At 44.9% G+C, this 21,010-nt stretch overlaps 2 protein-coding genes across 2 annotated transcripts; both read left to right on the top strand.

The window, feature by feature from the left end:
• The first annotated feature begins 561 nt into the window (after positions 1–561).
• On the top strand, positions 562–7,301 carry LOC112945901 (solute carrier family 2, facilitated glucose transporter member 11-like). Its single transcript, XM_026037615.1, has 10 exons — positions 562–657; positions 1,152–1,312; positions 1,749–2,003; positions 2,961–3,109; positions 3,657–3,844; positions 4,802–4,912; positions 5,348–5,449; positions 5,779–5,851; positions 6,189–6,316; positions 7,095–7,301. The coding sequence occupies exons 1-10, from the start codon at positions 562–564 to the stop codon at positions 7,299–7,301; spliced, it is 1,470 nt and encodes a 489-aa protein (XP_025893400.1).
• A 4,041-nt stretch (positions 7,302–11,342) lies between these two features.
• Positions 11,343–19,918, top strand: LOC112945927 (solute carrier family 2, facilitated glucose transporter member 11-like). The gene is made up of 12 exons (XM_026037665.1): positions 11,343–11,366; positions 12,417–12,515; positions 13,609–13,769; positions 14,342–14,466; positions 14,901–15,030; positions 15,450–15,598; positions 15,994–16,181; positions 16,665–16,775; positions 17,407–17,508; positions 18,237–18,312; positions 19,251–19,378; positions 19,705–19,918. Exons 1-12 carry the CDS (start codon positions 11,343–11,345, stop codon positions 19,909–19,911), a joined length of 1,500 nt encoding a protein of 499 aa, XP_025893450.1. The 3' UTR covers positions 19,912–19,918.
• Positions 19,919–21,010: the final 1,092 nt, after the last annotated feature.

Below are 21,010 nucleotides of genomic sequence, written 5' to 3'. Positions count from 1 at the left end.
ACTCAGCAACAAGCAGGGAGCCCTTTGAGGGGCAGGGATGCACTACACAGGTCTGGGAGAAATATATTTGGGGCAAAGTCTCCAGAGAGAACAGTTCTAAGAAAGGGTGTATGACCTGCGAAACCAGGAATGTCCTTCAAACCTCAACTGCTTGTCCAGTCTCAGCCAAGTCACAGTGCAAAACAGCCAAGTTAGACAACAAGTGGGCAAGGAGGAGGGATAAACAGATGGACAGCGTGCACATGATGCCTGCACATTGCCCCATGCTGCCGGGCTAGTGACCTGGGACAGCACAGGGTCAGATGCTCCAAGCCAAAGCCAGAAGCACTCACGTGTGTCACGGGGATCTGCTAGACAGCTTGGTCTCTCCTTCCCACAAACTCCTCCCTGCCCTGTGCTTTAGCAGCCACACTTTGTGCACTGTCTGCTCAGTCCTGGATGAAGCAGGTGTGTGGTGTTCCCAAGCCACAAGAGCTCCCGCAGGAAAACCAGGAGGACACTTTGGGACGTGCCTGAATATCTGCCCCAGCTCCATTTGTTGTTGTTTCTCTCTGCCAGAAAATGAGCTGCAACCTCTTCCTCTTGGCTTTGGTCCTGGGCATTGGTGGAACTTTCCATTATGGGTTACAGGTTTCCATTATCAATTCTCCTGCCGAGGTAAGCATGGACAACTCCTAAAATGAGCTCCCAGCATGGATTTCAATGTCTTCCCAATGTCTTCCTGCCTCTCTATGCACCCAGACAGCTTTGTGCTTCTCCTCTCAGTATTAACTCTTTGTGCTTTCTTCATTCTCACATTAACTCCTGTCATTTTGTGTTTCGTTGATTTTTAACTTCCATCTGCCTAGTGCCACAAAATTGGGAAAGGGGAGAATCTACCAAACACAAGATCAAGTTGCCACTCACTCAGTGATACTCATAATTGATATTTAATACTGATATTTACTGTGGTCTGCTGCACCTTGTTGTTAAAACGTTGACTCCAGGAATGCAAGTGCCAAAATTGCTTTTGATTTCACTGGGGCTAAGATTTCAATAAAGGTGTCAATAGAAATGTACCAAACAAGACAAGTAGGTAAGAAAAGTGAAAAAGACTGCAATTATGAGAAACATGTTGACCAAGTTCACTGATTCCTATTTTTCTTTCAAAGTACATCAAAAGTTTCATCCATGAGACCTGGCTGAAAAGATACGGCTCTTCTCCCAGTGAAGAGATAATTACTTTGATGTGGTCCTTCATCGTGTCCATTTACAGCATCGGTGGGCTCCTGGGATCCATGCTTGCTGGATACTTCCTAGTCAGGTTTGGAAGGTAGGAATAACCATCATGTTACTCTCTCTGCACCTGCAAAAGCAGTGTAAAGTGGCAGCGCTGGCAGCCCAGAGCTGCCAGCAGCAGAACAGTGAAGACTGCTAAAAATCAGAACAAGAATCATGCCCTGGCCCTTGTAAATTCCAAAGGAAAGGCAGTCCAGAGAAATCACTGGAACCTTAGGTGCATTTTTAAGTGAATTTCACAAAAAACAGTTCACGAAGTTGCTCTCCAGTGTAGTTAGCAGCTCCAACAGACTACATGCAAAGGCACTGGAGGCATCAAAAGCTCCCAGAGCTTCTCAGTCCACAGCAGACCGTCCCCATTCCCATTCCCCTCTGCATCACCGTGGCTGAACCCTCAATCTGGCACCAAGTCCTCAACCATGGGACGTCCCGTGCCCTTCTGTGGGGCAATCGGTGCTTTATGCCCGCAGGAAGAAGGCGATGCTGCTCACCAACATCCCCGCCCTGCTGAGCTCGGCGCTCCTGGGCCTCAGCCGCCTCTGCGGATCCTTTGAGATGATCATCATTGGGAGAATGGTCTCCGGAGTCACCGCGGGCATGGCTCTGAACATCCACGTCCCCTATGCTGGGGAATGTGCCCCTCAGAGGCTGCGTGGGGCCATTGCCATCACGGCTTCCACGGCCATCGCCATCGGGAAGTTTGTGGGATTTGCTCTGGGGCTCAGGTAAGGCTTCTTACTAAGGACAGGCGTATCTCAATGCACGGGCAACTCTGCAATCTTCTTTAGATGTGTGCTTAAGGTGCTCACAGTCTCCTAGGCAGCCAGGCTGAATCAGCTAAGTCTAAATTCTTGGCTTAGGTAAATGGGAGGCAGAAAAACCTTTAATCCCAAAGACCTATATTGCTTCCCATCAAAGGCAGAACAAAATAGAGATGAAAGCCTTTTCATTAGATTTGGTGGGTTTGAAACAAAACCAGCTTTTGAGAACTGAGCTTTATATTTTACTATTTAGAAGAAATGGAGAATGTCAGACATCCCTTTTTCTTTAAATGCACACAAATCAGCACACCCCCACATTAGACACACAGGCAAATACAGAGCCATACGGGGGCTTCCCTCCCCTCAGCACGTGCTCCTTCTGCCTGCCCTACACCAAGGATCCCCCACCCCACGGTCCCTTCTTTTCCCAGGGGACATTTCATTCCTGTCACAGCGAACGTGAAGTTCCACCAGCCCCAGCAGCTGCCACCCAGGTCAGTGGATGCCAAGCTGCTAACCCCTGGATCCCGTCCTCGCTGTAACCGGAGACGTTTTGGATCCGAAGCAGAGAGATCAGCCACTCCGGGTGCTTTCTTTAGCACATGTGTCATGACTCTTGCTGTTCTCAGCTGTTACTGGAGGTTGCAATCAGTCTGCTCCGTTGCAGTGCTCTGCTCTCCTCACTGGGCAGCAGGGGAACATGGTGCAATCCCCACGTCACTGCTGTGTCATCGGCAGCAGCGCTCACCTCCCTTTATCCTCCCTTGGGGATTCTGGATTTCTTTGGCTGGGAAAAGCTGGGCCCTTGCAGGTGACAGCTGCCAGGCCACACAGCAGGGCCAAGGGACCCTCTGTTTGCAGGTCCTGGCATGGCCAGATCTTAAATTTCTCAGCTTCTCCCATCGGCCGGTCTCGTTTCAGAGAAGCCCTCGGGGTGGATGCTCTCTGGCCTGTTCTCATGGCAGCCAACGCACTCCCTGCCCTCATCCAGCTTCTCACACTCCCGTTCTTCCCAGATTCCCCCCGCTACCTGCTCATTGACAAGAAGGACAAAGAGGGGTGCATCAAAGGTAAGGAATGGGTCACGTAGCACTCATTTCAGCAGAAATTTTCTAGAAACTGGAAAATACCATAACAAAGTCCTGCGTAAGCCCACAAGAGATGTGCAGTTGGGAAATTCTGGCCTTTGAGCTTGAAAGCACCTTCAGCTTTGCCTGCAGAAGGTCTATTCTGCCTTGATTCTCATGTTCCCTTGGCACTAATATTTCTCTTATCTTCTGCCAGACTCGTGTAGGGTCCATGATCACAGAGCTTGCATTTTCCTCAGCACACACTGGGTACAGTGTATTCTGATCACAAGAAAGAGATGCTCTTTGTGGTCATGCCATATCACCATAAGGAGCTATTGGCCATTGGTCATGTTGTAATTAAGATTTATGGATAAAAATCAATGGGAATGAACTGGTCTACACCCAAGGGTCTACACTGAAGCCTATGCATGAGGAAAGAGTCTGAAGTTGAAATGAGAACCACTTTTCAAGGCAGGACACCATCCTCCGAACTAGTGTCCGGGCTGCTGTGCTGGGGTGATGGGTCATGTCCCTCTCTCTCCTGCAGCCGTGAAGCAGCTCTGGGGAGATGGTGACCACACAGCGGAGATAGATGACATGATGGCAGAGCAGAAAGCCATCAACGGGGAGAAGGCGAAGAGCCTCTGTGATCTGTTCCGGGACAGGGCTGTCCGCTGGCAGCTCATCACTCTCTTCCTCGTCTCCTCGTGTATGCAGCTGATTGGAGTCAACGTGGTACGTGCCCGTTTCTCTCTGCTTTCTGCACTGCTTGCAGTTTGCTTGGCAAAAAGCGAGCTCTGCTATCTCTGTAAAGAAGAGTGTAGCCTCCTCAGAGAGGCCGAACTCCAAAATGCAGTGACGGGAATTCGTTGCTATTCCAGCACAAACTGAGTCTGTTTGGCTGTGTGCAGTGGCAGAATGTTTCTATACTCTTTTCTTGATTTGGTTTCTTAAAATATTCTCTAGTTTTGCATTTTTCTCAGCTTACAATGCTTGGTCTGGAGAGAGTTAAAACATCCCAGGAATGCTTTTCACAGTTACTCTCTAATACACCTTTTTTCTAGGAAAAAAATTCCATATATCTCTATATTGCAATAGTTATTATATAAAATGAGATTATACAAAAAGCATTCAAGTTTCAAATTCCAAATAAATTTTACTAATTCAGAAAGATCTGAAGATTTACAAAACTCCTTTTTTATCCCCACTAGTGCAGCAGTATTATGTCAAGAAGGACAAGTAGAAATTCCTCGCTGGAGCAGGAGGTTGGACTAGATCTTTAGAGCTCCCTTCCAGCCTTAATGATTCTATGATGATTCTGTGAAATTTAGCATATTCACATCTTATGCTTTAGGTATTTATATCTGGAAAAAAAAGACCATCAAAACACAAGAGGATTTTAAAGATTATGCAGAAGGATTGTTTAACCCATTTGCTTAGTACATGCTGCTTTATCTCTGCATGTTCCTCACCCTGAACAAGTACAGGAGACATCAGTAAAAGCTCTTCTGCTTAAATGATCTTCATGAGGACACTGACAATAGTTACTGGGACCAAGGAGAAGATTTTCTCACTTGTTAAGATCTGAGTAGCTGTTTTCTGGCAACAAAGGGTAAAGCTACCCTACCCTGTAAAAGCGAGTGTAAAAATGACCACAGGGGTGCAACCTTCACCCGCTTCTGTTCTCTCCAGGTTTACTTCTATGCCTACAATGTCTTCATAACAGCTGGAATCCCCCCTGCACAAACCCGCTACGTCTCCCTGGGAGTCGGGATCACTGAGATCTTCACCACCGTCCTCTGTGTAAGTGACTTTTCAGCAGAGCCTCTTTCAATATATGTTCCATTCCAATCAAACTCGCACAGAAAATAAGAAAATAAGAAAATAACAGCAGTACTCCGCATTTCTCACATAAAAATGTCTCCACGCACTCTGCAGACATGAGCATTTTTATGCACTTGATGGAACAGGAGAGCTTTTCCCTTAAAGTCGTGTAGCGAATTGGCAGCCTGAGACCCCTTTGGGGACCCCCACCCCTTTCTGTGCAAACGAGAGTGGCCGCGTGTGCTGGGCTGCAGGGTTCATGGCAATGAAGAGCCCTTGGATACTCCACTCTCCCCTCCAGCTCTACCCCTGGCCCAGCTGCCCAGAGATGCCCAGTGACGGCCGCGATGGGGGCAGCTCAGGAGCTTCTTTCCAGCCTGTCCTGGGGCTGACAAGTGGCCCTCTTGGTTTCAGGGTTTCCTAATCGAACGTGCGGGGAGGAAGGTGCTGCTGTGGAAAAGCTACACAGTTATGTCCTTGGCTTTAGGGCTCCTCACCGTCACACTTTCACTGCAGGTAAGACCCCACCTGTGCATGTGAGTGGCACCACTTCGTGTTTTACTCTATGGCTGATACCACTTCCAATCCCCCAAATCACCTCTCAGCTGGGACAGAAGTTTTATTTTCTAACCATCGTACTGAGAGGGGCTGCTCCCAGCCATATACACGCAGACAAAAGCCAAAAGACACCAAACCTCCTTGTGAAGTTTTGGGAGATGGATGATACAGATGTGCATTTAGCATTTAAGTGTTCAGCAATGCTGAAGACTGACCCTGTTTCTAATCAAACTATATGAAAAAAAAAATTAATTTCTGATCTTATTTGCTTGTGATTGCCACCACAGGACTCCTTCCCCTGGGTTCCATACTGCTCTGTTGCACTCATCTTTACCTTCATCATGAGCTTTGGCATTGTAGGTAGGTATTTCATACTGGAGCAGTTCCCTACACCCCTTCCTCCTCACAGCAGCTTTTAGGAGAGATCCCAAGCCCAGCTGCTCCATAGTCAGCGCAAATCCACACTCCTGTGTCCGTGTGGGGCGGCAGCCATTCCTATTTGTAGACTATCCCAGATTGTGGTAGGAGGTAAAACTCCATTTCACACACATTCCTACCTGCCTTCATCCCTCAAAACCAAGCATCACCTCAAATACTTCCCAGGCAGTTAAAACCATCAGCTTCCATAGAAATATCAAACATTCAGATACAGAGGAATCTTTCAAACATTCTAAATTTTCCTTTTTTTCTCTTTCAGCTGGGGTGATATGCCCCTTGCCCACAGAAATATTTATTCAGTCATATCGACCGGCTGCTTACGTTTTAACTGGTATCACAAACTGGATCCAACTCTTCTTCCTTGGGCTTGTGTTCCCTTTTATCGTGGTAAGCAAAGCAGGACGTTTTGTTTCGGTCTGGGGAGGAGCAAAGGCCCATCTGGAATCTTGGAGCTGCCTCTTTCCCTGTTTCAACACTTCATGCAAAGGACTCAGCTCAAATTAATTGCATTCAGTTCTGATATCTTTTTTTTTTTTCTATCTGCCTAGATATCTAACCAAGTCTGGCAAAAAAACCCCCACAAATGTCACTAAATCTGCACAGCTAGAGAGTGACTGGGAAACATGGAAGGGGTAACTCAGGCACCAACATTGCAGAAGTCATTCGAGCCTCTTTAGAGCTTCCCTTCTTTTCCCTCCCTGCATCACCTTTGGGATTAATGTGCAAAATGGACACATTCGTACTTTTCCATGCATCTCATCCATTGCTAGGAAGCAGAAGGGAAGCTGAAACCCTCACAGTTGTGGGGCTGTGGAAGGAGGGACAAGGTTAATGCTCTACATCCCCTCCCAATTCCAGCCCTGACCGAGAAGGATGGAGCAGAAAGGGAGAGCAACAGGAATGTAGCTGGGAATGTCTCCGATCAGCTGAGCACTGCGCACAGTGTCTGCTGAGCGCGCTGCTTTCCCCACTGAAGCAGGAAAGGAGAATTAGTCCAGCTTAACACTGAGCACCATTCCCCAGGTGGTAGCAAGCAGGACTTACGTCAGTTGAGGCTCGGGCCAGGCTTTTCAATAAATACCGAACCAGGACCTCCATAGCACCGAAGGAAGCACAATACAATTTGTATGAAACAATCTTTTTTTTTCTGTTTCTTCTCCTGTAGGAAGGTCTTGGTAGCTTCTGCTTCATCATTTTCTTCGCATACTGCCTGTCCATGGCTGTCTTTGTCTACCTGGTGATGCCAGAGACCAAAGGCAAGACTATGCTGCAGATCATGGAGGATTTCAACCGGCTCAACTACCGTGGGAAGCGGAGGCCGTCGGCCCTGAGGCAGAACGACAGCTCCATGACGGTCGCTACAAGGCTGTAACAAGGAACCCTCTGCTCTTGGACTGATTCTTTTCTCTTGCAATAAGAATCTTGCCCAGAAGCCTCATTATGCAAAAGAGATTCTGTTGGCCCACACGCGGCAAAAATCTGTATTACAAAATAGTGACTACTGTGCAGGGCACAGAATGAGCCTGGGACCTCTCTCCAACTTCTGAAATTTGAGCCAAGTGAAATCCCTTGCAGAAATAACAAAAATAAAGATACACGGTGTGCAAAGAAACAAGATGTTTATCAGCTCCTGCAACTTAGCAGCTGTCTAGACAGAAAGCAAAGGACCTGCTGCTGTTCCCAAGAAGATGATGACGACAAGTGCTGTGCCTGCCAGGAGACATGATCCCTATGCAGTATTTCCCCCTCTCCCACGTAAACTTGTGGGCAAGCACGTGGTATTGGAGCAAGCAGGAATTTCTTGGGCTGCTTGTGATCAGATTTCTGCGAGCTGCAGTGTGGTCTTATCAAGCTGGTGCCATTCAACTGTTTTTTGGATGGAAGTCACTGCTGCATCTGAAGAAAATGGTGCAAAGGAGGCATAAAGACCTGGTAGAAAGCAGACACATAAAGGAGACACGGGGAAGCATCCAAGCAAAACCTGCCACTTCGAGCCAAGCCTCCTGCTTGGTAACCAGGTACCTTGTCCAGCTTTTTGAGATTCTTCCACTTGGTTCAGCAGGGCCATGCCAGCCCTGAAAGCAGGCACAGCTGTAGGGACTGCAGAGCACGAGGGAGTTGCAGAGATGCACGAGTGGGCTAACCCACAGCGGGTAGCTTTCCCTTCATCATTAACACGACTATTTAACATACCTCCTGTTTCCTGTTTGATGGGGAGACAGGAACACTGGGTTTCTGTGGGGTTTGGTTCCCAGGACCTGCTGGTACTGATAAGACCAAAAAACCTCACGCCTCTCCTGGGGAACCCAGTCTGAATGGCTGAGTGTTGATTGGCCCTCGGGTTCTCCAGATACTCCATGTGTTTGGAGCCTCACTTTTTTGTCTACACTGCTCTACAGTGTGACACTCTCTGTCACATTTTGCAATTTACTGAAAAGAAATAAAAAAAAGCAGTGGCTAGAAAAACACATCTTAGTGATCACGCCTGGATTGAAGAGTCAGGGATGGAGAACAACCCAGTTTCTGGGAGTGTGTTGTCCAGGCCAAGGAATTCTGCATTTGTCTTGTTCTGGAAATGAGACCTCAGCAACAAACCACTGTAGATGCTGCACAATGCAATAAAATTTGGAAAAAAAAAATAAGTGTGAATGTTGGGTGGCAGTTTCTTTGGCAGCCCCAGGGCTCCTTTTGTTTTATCTTTACATCATGAAGCTAATGTTGCCTGTAGCAGTGCCAAGAGAGGCAATTCAGGGCTGGTGACCATGGCTTGCCCAGCACACAGCAACAACTAACATATATTCTTTGCCCCGTTACAAAAAGCAGGACAGGAGAGGGGTGGGGAGAGGGAGGACAGAGAACAACCATGTAAGGCATTTTGAAAAGAAAGGATTAATTAAGGCTTTCTTTATTAAAACAGCCTTTGCTAGGAACCTCACCGTCTCCTATAGATGAATTTTTCAAAGTCCTAAAATACACTAAAAAGCTAAGAAGGTTTCCTATGAGAGATCAGTGCCTGTCTCTCTGATCCAGTGTCTTTCCTCGCTGGCTCCCATGAAATCATGCACCAGCTTTCATGCTGACTCATATCCTTATCCCTGTGTTTCTACAGCATGGTCTTGTTGAGCACGCTTGACTTCTTGCCTCCTTCTCCCCTACCAGGAAATATTGTCTGTTAGTGGGGAAACATTATAAATCATTAACACTGCCACAAACTAGAGTGGATTTGGGATACAAGTTAAATGAGGATTCGTGAATCTGCAGGGCATCCATTTGCTGTCCCAGATTACACAAGTACGGCCCATGGCATCTTTGAAAACTTAACCCCTCAACTCAATGCTGAGGGCATTGAGCTATGTGCTGGGTCCGGAATAAGCACATTTTTTGGTAGGGTTCAGCTCCTAAGTGGGAAGACTCATTCTTTCATTTTCTTTAGGAAATTAAAGGAGAATTCTACTAAGCACTTCAGCTCTTGAGTGCCAGGACTGGGCATCACTGGAGCCTGGGCACACCTACGAGTGAAAGATCCACTGCACACTCAGCTCTTTGTTATGTTTTTGCCTGCAACAGCTGTTTGGTCCTGCTAGATCTGGGATACTCTGGTGGACAGAGCTCTGGCCTGATCCTGCCCCGCTGTTCCTGGCACATGAGACCTTTACCCCCAAGAGGGGAGTTTGGTTGAGCTCGTCTCCCTTACAGCAACATCTGTATCTGAGGGGAAGGCTAATGCTGAAGCCCTTGGAGACTGGGAGGCAGATTTTGTAAGAAGCAAGAGAAAACCTAAATAAGGACAGGGCTTTTTGCAGTAGTAGTTGCAGAGGAAGGTGGATTTGGAGCTGTTTTAGAAGAAGTTAGAACACAGGAGATGGGCTGAAAGAGGAAGGAATTAAATATGTCACTACAAATGACGTGGAGCTGATGAGAATTTTAGGAAGGATGAAGGTGGAAAGAAGAAAAAATCAGCTTTAACTACTTTACTCTCCTGATATGCAATGAGCTAGTGAGACAGGGAATTCGAAACGACTCTTACTGGGCCAGGAGAAAGGCCAAGGTTATTCCTGATTATTGCCAGAGAACTCTTGAGCCAAGCTCCCGCCAGCCGCAGAGCTGTAATCCCTCCTGCCCATTTCCCCTGCTGGCACTAAGCCTCAATAGCTAAATATTTGCAATACAGAGTGAAGTACCTTGTAGCTAATGTAGAACAGAACATTACAGGGTAAAAATTTTTCTAGGAAAGTAAATTTGTAAAATACAGAAGCTCAAAGGAAGCAAGAGTGAACTTACATCTTCTGTATCTAATCAGGCCGTTTAAAATCAATTTTTAAGGATGAAAGAATTCAAAATGAAACCTCAAACCAGAAGAGAATGAGTTTTCCCCTGGCACACACTAGACCATCCCCAGGGATAAGAAGTTCCGTCTCCAGGTGAGGAGGAACTTCTTTACTGTTAGGGTGACAGAGCAGTGGAACAGGCTGCCCAGGGAGGTTGTGGAGTCTCCTACTCTGGAGGTCTTCAAAACCCGCCTGGATGCCGCCCTGTGCCACATGCTCTAGGTGTGCCTGCTTGAGCAGGAAGGTTGGACTAGATGATCTGCAGAGGTCCCTTCCAACCTTAAATATTCTGTGAATCTATTCTGTGAATCTGTGGATAGATGGGTAACACAGAGGCTCCTTGGCAGTGCAGCAAATGGTGAGACCCTCTATCAGGAACTGAGTGATGCCAGGTCTAAGGCTCTTCCCCAGGCCAACTGCTTGTGTTCTGCAACTTGGGAAAATGACAGATCATTCCAAGCAATGTAAAAATCTTACAGCATGCAAATAAACAGGCAATAAAGCTCAACTACTAGATTAACTTTGTAGTGGACAGGAGGAAAACATCTGCTGCCTGAGATGTGTGTCTGTCAAAAAAGGAACCCGCTGCGCCAAGAGGAAGATGACCAGTGTCATCTGACTCTCCACTCCTGTTTCTCAGGGCAGGAGGGGACAGCACAGGGTTTCTCCAGCGACCTCTCCTAAAAAAAAGATAGCCAGGTCTGTTGTAAACTTCAACACCCAAGGCACAGGTAAAAACCTCAGAGCAACGTCACGTTGCTTATGTGAGCATCCAAATATGTCCCTGTAACAAGAATGCTCATTCATTTAGGCAGTGCAAATAAGTGGGGGCCCTCCAGAGGCACAAAGGATAAACATTTACCTACGGTGTAATAGCCTGGCAGATCTGGGCCTTAAAATAATTAAACCATCAAGAAAAATCCCTGGTCAGTGTCGGGCAAAACCATAATTCACTAAAAGCCAAGTAGTTAAAATTTAAACTCTGTGCTATGATCCCAGCTTCTTATAATCAAAGCTTAGAAAACCGATCACTCACCTGACAGACTTGACAAGGGCTCCCGGAGCAGGCAGGTTTTCCAGAGGAAATGGCTGGTTTCCTCTCAGACCTGGTGAGTATCCAACTTCTTGTTTTCTAACCCTAGTTACTAAGAGCAGCACTGGGCACTTGGCCCCCTTTATAGACCGCAGCAAGGGAAGCAGTCTTTGCTTTTATGAAAAATGGGCAAGAGAGCCCTGCTGGGGACAACACTCATCCAGCAGGAAGCGGGAAGTGAGGGATGGAAAGGGAGCTTAGCCCATGTAGGAGATTGGCACTAAGACGGGGAAGGAAAACAGGAGAGCTGGGTATGGTGGGATGCCCCTCTATCGGCCTGCAAGGACAGATTGACTACACAGAGTCTCCAGGAAATGTCAGAAGGACAAAAGAGTGGAAAAAGTTTGAAAGCGGACCTGGGAAACCAAGGAAGAAAAGGCATTTTGATCAGGACAGAGAATAATAGCAAGAGAAAGGCGAAAACTCCCACCCTACCACACTGCACCCGCAGGGGTATTTGAGGATCCTCTTCTCTTTAGAGAGTGACTTGAAAATGCCTGAAAAATTATGTGCTTGTGAAGAATGCTCTGAACTTCAATGTATGTTATGGGAGTACAGCTGGTTTCCTTTCCAAATACGGGTCATTTGAGCATTAGATCTGAATATACCATTTCTCATGGGGATGATAAAAGTGAGACTAAAAATTGTGTTTTTAAGAGGACAGACTTGATTTCTCTCTGAAAATTGGTGAACAAAGACTCAAAAGGGACAAGGTTGAAAGCAAAAAGGAATCCAGAAAGTTACAGGTTCTTACCAGCAAACACAAAAGCAGACACAAATTGTCTGAAAAGGGATTTTATATTTTTTTAACTTCTGTGGGAAACCTAATAGAATTAGCCCTTGGATCCCTCCAATCTGTCAATAACAAGAAGAACACAAAAGAAATCTATAGCTCTGCATCTCTGCCATTTCCCAGCAATTTGATTTATTGAAGAATTCAAGAGGGGTTTTTGTATTATAAAGGTTTCATAACCACAGAATTGTAAAGACACAAACTCTCATAAACTTCACTTGTTTCGGATGAACTGCTATGAACTGACAGGATGTGTTTCATCATCTTTGGCAGGTTCAGTACCGCAAGCTGCTATCAATGATTGTGGTGCTAGGAATCGGGGGAACCCACCTGACGGGTTTTCAAATGTCTGTGATAAATTACGCTTCCCCGGTAAGCGAAGCTTTCCTAAAATCATCTTTATAACTGCTTTTCATGGGGCTAGGCCCAACTCTTTGAAGATGCTCTAGAAAACCTGGCAGTTGCTCTGTGAGTTAATTCCCAGATCTTTCCAATCCCATACTATCCAGTGTCCAAGGGAGCCTGCATGAGCACTAGGAGCTGTACTGCAAAGGCAACATTCCCACAGATTATCAGAAAGGCTGGGGAAAACAGCAAACCACCCGTATCCCTGCTGTGACCTATCGCTGAATGGAGGAACTTGTTCTTTAAGCTATTTCTTTTTTATTTTATAAAGCATCTCTAACATGTTTGGTTAGAGAAGTGTGTATTGTTAAGCATGTGTGGCAATGTGTGAAAACAACCCATTGAAGCAAACTCCTTAAAGATTATGCCACGGAGAAAAAGTGAGAGCTGGCTGACTGAAACTCAGCCTTCAGCTCAGCCTTTTCCCTCTTTATTTCTCCAACCTGCATTCAAAAACTTCACAAGAAGCAGTAAAAGATCCTAACATTTTGGTGTGAGAGAACCAAGATTCAACAGATTAAGTAGTCCACTTAAGTCCAATTTTTTAAGAGCTTCTTTTGCTATTTAAACTACAGGAGATGAAGTTCAGTGGCCTAGTCTTAACTTTGTCTCCAGTTGAAAGAAAATCTCTGCTTGGAAATAATGTATTCACTCCACTAAATTAATACTACATCTTGTCCAGACTGAGGTACAAAGGCAGCTGCAATGTTGGGATCCCTGTTTCCGCAAGCAGTAGGTTTAATTGTACACAGGACTAACGAGGGTGGCAATCGCTTCCAGTGTTATCACTTCAATGGGATATCTGTCACCCCCTCCCCTCCTTGGCAGACTCCACTGCTCACCATCCTAGAAACCAGGAGTTGCTCAAAACTGATCTGTTGACACATTAAGTGGTAATAACCCAGATTTTGGGGAATTTGTGACTAATATCAATGCTAGTTTACTAACAAGAGTCCCATAGTTGTGCTTTCAGTAATGACTACTCTCAATTTTTGTTGTAAACATAAAAACTGCTGTGATAGTGCCTCAGAGTAACTGAGAATCTCCTTTTCTGTCCTAGTACATTCAGAAGTTCATCAACGAAACCTGGCTGGAGAGATACGGCTCTGTGCTGCACCAGGAGACACTCACGTTGCTGTGGTCCCTCATTGTGTCTATGTACTGTGTGGGTGGCATGATAGGGTGTCTGTGTAGCGGGCACCTGACTGCAAAATATGGCAAGTAAGTACATCTCCCCGCAGCTCGTTAACCAAGGATGAAACAAGGAAGGCAATTAAATAAGTATCATTCATTTAAAACAATGGATGTGGGAATTCTCATTGCCAGTTATCCGTGCAGAACTACGTCTGCTCAGTGTGTTTAACTACACCCAGGTCTCTGAGAGAGATGAGACTTTGCACGTTTCTGATTCCCTCTTCATAATTTTGATGCCATCCTGCTTCTATATTTTTGCTGCACCTCTAGCAAAGAACCAACCTCTGAAGTTTCTTTACGAGGCCTCAGTGCAGCACTGTAGCAGTGCAGATGAGTTCTGCAAGTTCAGCCCTCCATGAGGACACTCAAAGTTTCCGTGAAGTTAAGCACCGTGGTGTGCTCACCTGGGCTTAGCAGAGAAAAGAGGAGTGGAGTTCTCACCTTGGGAACACATCCTGGCTTTTCATAATCAGAAAAGATTCCTATAAGCAATGAATTTAAACATGGTCATAGCTTGACCTCTAATTCCAGGGGAAAACAGGCAGATACTAGTTAGAGAGGAAAAACGAATCATACTCATATGTTGTTTGCTCTTCCAGGAAAAAATGTCTGCTGTTCAATGATGTGGTCCTCATAGTAGCCACACTGCACACTGGCTTCAGTAGGAGAGCCAAATCTTTTGAGATGATCCTGATCGGGCGCCTCCTCGAGGGCATCTGTGCTGGTAGGACTCCCTGCTACTCCATGGTAATGTGACTTCTGTGGGGTGGATACAGAAATCTTCCTGCTGGGAGTATGCACAATAACCCCCTGGAGCAAGGAACAGATTAGGAAAAGGTAAGATCATGCCTCACTTTGAGTCAACTGGCCACAGAAACCCATCACACAGGGTAGTTTGTCCCCTGGGCAGGGACAGTGTAATAATGAGCCACCCTTTGCCTTCACTAGGTCTTGCTGAGAGGGGTATTTGATGAACCAGCTAAACAAGTTGTTTGCAGTAAGAGCTTGTCTTTCAGTCTGCTTATTTTGGAGGACATACAGCATACAGTTCAGAGGAAACGAGAGAAAACTCCCTTTGGCTGAATGTGAAACGAGAAGCGGACCCTATCTCTTGCTTTCTATAGCTTAATGCTCTCCTGTGTCTCCTTCTCTTTCAAGGAATACACATGAATGCCCACGTGCAGTACACAGCAGAGATCTCACCCAAGAAGTTGCGTGGATTTGTAAATGTGACCTCCTCTGTGTTTCTTGCACTAGGAAAAACTGTAGCAAGAATTCTTGGATTGCGGTACTTATACTGCTCCTTCTCACCCTATTTTCTGTAGAGTTGTCTTCCTTACTCTTCTGTGAGGAAAGTGCTGTCCTCCCCATCCTAGAGGTGGAGCAAGGAGACAGACACATGCTAAGGGTAGGATTTTACTTTGCTTTTCCATGTCTATCAGAAAGGAAAGCCATGTCAGCCAGAGTTTCTGTTGTTAGTCACAGAAGGGATGAATCCATCTTTGGAGGTGCCTGTCTCTCTTTTGAAGTTAATAAGAAATAATTCTATGTAAACATTTCAGTTTCAGTTTATCCTTTCCAGGTCTCTATCTATGTATCTAGCTATCTGTTTCTATTTAGCTAGCCTGGAATCCAAAACATTCCTCAAACTGGTTATAGAATATAATTTTATTGGACTATAAATAAACTCTTATGAACTTTCTGTAGAGATCTATTAGGAACTGAAGACCTGTGGAACGTGCTCTTGTCCTTCTCGGGGCTGGTGGCATTGATTCAGCTGCTCTTTTTGCCGTTCTTTCCCGAGTCCCCTCCCTATCTTCTGTTGCAAAAAGGAGACAAGAAGGGTTGCTTGGAAGGTAAAATAAAACTTTAGATGCTTAATTTGTTATACTATGAATTTGAACTTAATAGAGAGAATTACGGTTTGTGATCAGCCAGGGTTTTCTTGGTAATTACATGATTAAAGATCTTGTAAAGATTGTAACATAGAATAATGTTATTTGAGACAAAGAAGAGTTATCAGTAATATTCAATGCTATAGCAAATAGATTATAAAGCAATTTGAAAGCTGTTTTCCAGGGCAGTCTCAGCATGTTCCAGCAAGTGATATTCCAGTTCTTTCCTCAGACACGGATGCACTAAAGCATGCACTGAATTGCAAATGATTAATAAGTCATTAAAAGTTGGGAAACACGTAACTGTGAGCGAATCAGCTGCCAGAGCAGCATGTTTCATTGCTTCTCTTCCGCAGCCATGAAGCAGCTCTGGGGAGAAGGGAATTATCACACCGAGTTTGATGACATGTTGAAGGAAAAAGCTGCAACAAAAGGCACCAAAATCATGAATGTCCTAGAGGTGCTGAAGGACCCATCCGTGCGCCAGCAGCTGAGCATCATGCTCCTCCTTCTACTGAGTCTCCAGCTCTGTGGCTTGAGTGCAGTTGAGTACACCTCATTTCCACGCTTAGATCTACTTGGATCTGGTAACCAAAGGGCTGTAATTCAGCACTGTGCTCTGTTATGACATGGAAATGGTGCCCACTCCATCACAGGCTTTTGGACTGAGCAATTCCAATGCTTATTTTCTGTAAAAAGGCTACAGAACTAGCTGTTGGGATAACTGTGCACCTCAGTATCAGCTACTGATAAGATATCATTTTGTTTTCCTTCACTCCTCTCTTGTCCTTTTTCCCTTTCTCTTTGCCATAACTAGATCTTTCTGTGAGATCCTACTGGCAATACGCTCCTTTCAGCTCCTCTTTTCTCCTAGATTTTCAAAACCCTCTTTGTCATCTCCATTAGCCTTTCAGCTCTTCACGTTTCGAGTCACTATATCAGCCCTGCTAGTTCTAAGTGATGCAAGATGAGCACAAATCACATCTATTGACCAGGCTACTTTTTAAAAATGTCTCATATTTCCCAGATCACTTTTTACACCTCTGAAATTTTCCGGACAGCCAACCTTCAGGAAAGCATAATCCCATACGTATCCCTAGGCGTTGGCATCTCTGAGCTCTTCTCTATCACCCTCTGTGTAAGTCAGACTGCGCTGGGGCCTTAAGGGTTAAAGTAAATGTGATTTCAGTTGTTCTTTCTTAAAATAAATAAATATTCTCTATGTGAGCCATTGAGTATTATCTGTGGCACTGCACAACTCTGTAAAGTGTTTTTTACTGTTTTGATTTATTATGCCAAAGTTCTTCCTATCAGCTTCATTCTCCACCATTTCTTACAAAAAACCTCTCATTTATGCAGCTATAAATTCAAACACATATACACAAATATATGTAAATATACCCATGTACTTGTTCAGAAACACATACATATACACACACACTAATATATTTCAGTGTACCTATATATTTGTGTGTCTACATGTGGATATATGAATGGAATTATAACAGGCTTCTGTTGATTACAGCGTTTATGAACAACTTGCTGCAATGCTTGGGGAATAATGTACTTAATATTAGAGCCTGATTACAAGGGCTCTGTAGGGTAACTGATTGGACAGTAATGCTTTAATTGTGTTCTCTAAAGTGAAAATCTGTAAAGTAAGGTAAAATAAAACTGTAAAGGTCTGTAGGAGAGCCTGCTCTGCTGGAAGGCTCATGGCTGCACTTCATCGTGCTCCCAGTAACTTGTAAATATTTTCTGCTCCTCAGAGCTCCATTATTGATCGCTTTGGCCGCCGGATTCTCCTCTGGGGTGGCTATGCACTGATGGCACTGATACTGGCCTTGTTGGAAATAAGTCTTCTACTGAGTGTAAGCAACAACCTCTCTTGGGGTGCCCTGTATCAGGAGTGCTCGTGCAGTTCAGCAGAATGTCAGAACATCACCTCCCGCAACCGCAGGACTCAATATGAATACAGACTCACAGCCCCTTCTGCAAGGCCTTTTTCCTTTCTTTGCCCATCCTGCACTTCATCTTTCCTAGTCAGCCTTTTAAACAGTCGGTGGAAAACATTTTGTAAAACCATAGGTCTGGCACAGTCTTCCTCCAGCTCCCTGACATCTTCAAGCCACGCTTGTATCTTGTTTCACTGTCCTTAAAATCTCTAGATGGGCATCCCTGCCATCCTGTTTCCCATTTGCTGTCCCATGCCTCCTCCAGCAGGAACTGTGTGCATTGCACTTCCCACAGTCACTAATTTCCCCCCATCCCAGAACTTGGCACAAAACTGCACCCCTATGGCCCACCTCACAGTTTCCATAGAGCCCCTGACTTATCATGCACTTACCGTGCAATCCTTTTCTTAGCCCATAACTTCTAACTTCTCTCTGTTCCACACATGTTTTCTAATTAATGAGAGTTTAAAACTTTTCTCCAAAGTTGTATAACTGAGTAACATAATTAGGTTAAATTAGAAACAATTTTCACCATGCCCTAATTAGCTTGGAGTTTGCTATTTGTTTACCAGACCCAGCTATGCTATCCCCATGTATCACCATCCAATTAATTATCCTTCTCCTCCCTCCTTTCGCCCATCTAGGATCAGTTCTTTTGGATGCGTTACTGCAACGTTATTCTCATCTTCTTATTCATCATTGCCTACGGAATAGGACCAGGCAAGTAAACCAATATAGGCAGCAACAGGAAACCTCTGGATCATTCAGGATAAGCACAGGCTGTGGATGTATGGAAACATAATTCAACTATGTGAATGTATTGTGAGAAATTAGCAGCACAGCTTTGACTGAAATCAAAGGAAGCTCAAATTATGATGAATTAAAGACCTGAGAAAAAAATCCTTTAAGAAATTACTTCAAACAATTCAGATCCTGGTATCTGTATTCTATTTTGGAAGGTTTGAGCGTTGTTCTGTGTGCACAGACTCATCTGCCTTATCCCTTTCCGGCTCAAGGGCCGAGAAAACTCTTTGAAAACATTTGAGCTTTCCCAATTCACCTATGAACTTCAGCTCCACTGGGCAATGGTATCCACCTGTGTGCAGAGCTCTGTCTCTTAGCGTTGCTTTGTTCTTGTCTTCCTCTCTTAATGTCACTGAGTTACACGTGGTGGAAATGCCAGAACCAAACTTACAGCTCACTACTATAGTTTCACTCAAGACCAATATTTACTCTATTTTAAGTTGTTATATTCTCTAACACTAAATGGTACATAAAATGTAATTACTGTAAGAGTTTTTATACAACCACCAGGCATGCTTCAAAACCTAATGATTTCCATGAAAGCAGGGCACAATTTCCTCTAACGGACAATAGAGAGAAACAGGCCCTTAAAACAAGATTCATCTCCATATTTCAACTATACATCTTAGGTGACTGCACTTTAGGGATGCCCATCTTTCTCTGCAGACCATAAAGGAAGGCTAGTTCACGCGGGGATGGCTGTGGGGATGGCTGTGCTGTTTACAGATCTCCCCTACCCTGACTTATTGGGGCTGCGCTTGTCTCACTTTGAGGCAAAAGGTTAACTCGAACTCCCCAGGAGATCACAAGCTGCACAACAACTTTTTTCATGACTTTTTATGTTTTTTCCTCAGCTGGAGCCTTCGCGTCTGTCATGAATGAAATCTTCACCCTCTCAGCAAGGTCTTCTGCTTTTGTAATTGGTGGGATCATCATATGGCTAGGACTCACCTTCACTGGAATGATTTTCCCCTTCGCTGTCGTATGTAATTTAATTTAAATCTTCTCTTTCACTGTCTCATTTTAAACTGGTTTTCTAAGATGGCCTGGACAGCAAGATGCAATGTTTTGTGGATGATCAGTTCTATAGATCCCTTATTGCTGGTGACACATGGAGAACACCTGCCTAGAGCATTTCCTTAGTCCTTTGACATCCTCTGCTATCGATAGATTGAAAAGATAAACAAATGTTCCTTCTGAAAGTCACCTTGTTCCTCATTTCATAGGAGCAGCTCAGCCATGACCAAGAATCTACAGGCTCAAGGGTCATTAAGGAAATCACTCATTATATTCTATTTTTCTCTCCAGATGGCTCTTGGTCCTTTCTGCTTCCTCATCTTTATTGCTGTCCTGCTCATTTCATCGATTCTTCTATATCTGTTCCTCCCAGAAACAAAAGGCAAGTCAGGCACAGAAATTGCAGAGGAATTCAAAGCACGCCAGTTTAAGAAGAAACATCCTCAGACTGTGGAGAAGAATGCTATTGAGGAAAATACCTATTGCACCAAGCTCTGATAGGCCACCACAGGCACCCTCCACTGACAAAAAGCTCTGTTGCAAGGTCAGACTGAAGACTAAACCTTAACATGGACTCTTCTCAATAAAACATAACTTTAAAAATTATTTTGTCATTAATTCAAGTAGTCCCGTTTTACACTTGTCTTCAATTTTGTGTTGAGGGACAATGGTTCTAGAACAGCTGTGCAGCACAAGGGCATTAGTCACTACAGACACTTCTCAGAACTAGCACAGAGGAACATTTCCAGGGATAACACAACAATTTTACACCAAGTCATTTTCCTCTGCAACCACTTGGAAGGAACACCATTTGACTCTGTGTTATTTGCAACAAAATTCTGCTGAGTGCAGGACGAAGGGGATGAAACACAAACACAACTCTCGCAAACAATGTTCTTATCTCTTTATCCAGCTCTACTGTCAAAGATCTAGAACTGGTGATCAACACTGCAAATGAAAAACGTCAGGTAGAACAACACTGAAAACTCCCTCTTGCTCCATTTTCTTCAGCTGACATCGGGGGCCACATGTCCTGACCACCTTAGCAGCAACTTTGAGGGCTCAGCATCACAGATACAAGTGACACCAGTCGTGACTACCCCGACTCAGGTGTCTGCAAAGGAAGCCCGATACATCAAAAAGGCCCTCTAAAATCACCTATCCATTAGGCCCCTTTGTAACAGCAGAGATTGGGGGTTCCAGTGCTCTCCTCTCCCTCCAGCTTCAGAAGTTGAGGTCAGGATATAAACCCTGAGTTTGAAAACCCTGCAGAGGACAGGAGGAAGCCTGGGGAAGGATGGCTCCCTTTCACAGCCAAGTGAAGCGTCTTAGACAAGGAAGGGACAGCAGAGCATTCCCTGCTCTCATGTACCTGTGCTTTGATAATGGCATTGCATCAAGTATCAAATACTAATGGCTATGAGATAGGGGCTGATTTTCTGTGAGACGATGAAAGCAGTTTTCATGCCAACAGACACAGTCACTGGCATCCTCCATGGCAGCGCTTCTATAGAGCTAATGCTTTTAATGGGGAATTTCTAATGCTTGTTTTGCCTGTTTACAAATAAGAACATTATTCCTATTGAATTAGTCCTAT

This window comes from Nothoprocta perdicaria, unplaced genomic scaffold (assembly GCF_003342845.1).
Source record: "Nothoprocta perdicaria isolate Ctin4 unplaced genomic scaffold, notPer1 scaffold_2, whole genome shotgun sequence".
NCBI lineage: Eukaryota > Metazoa > Chordata > Aves > Tinamiformes > Tinamidae > Nothoprocta > Nothoprocta perdicaria.
This window is presented reverse-complemented; position numbering and strand designations above follow the sequence as displayed.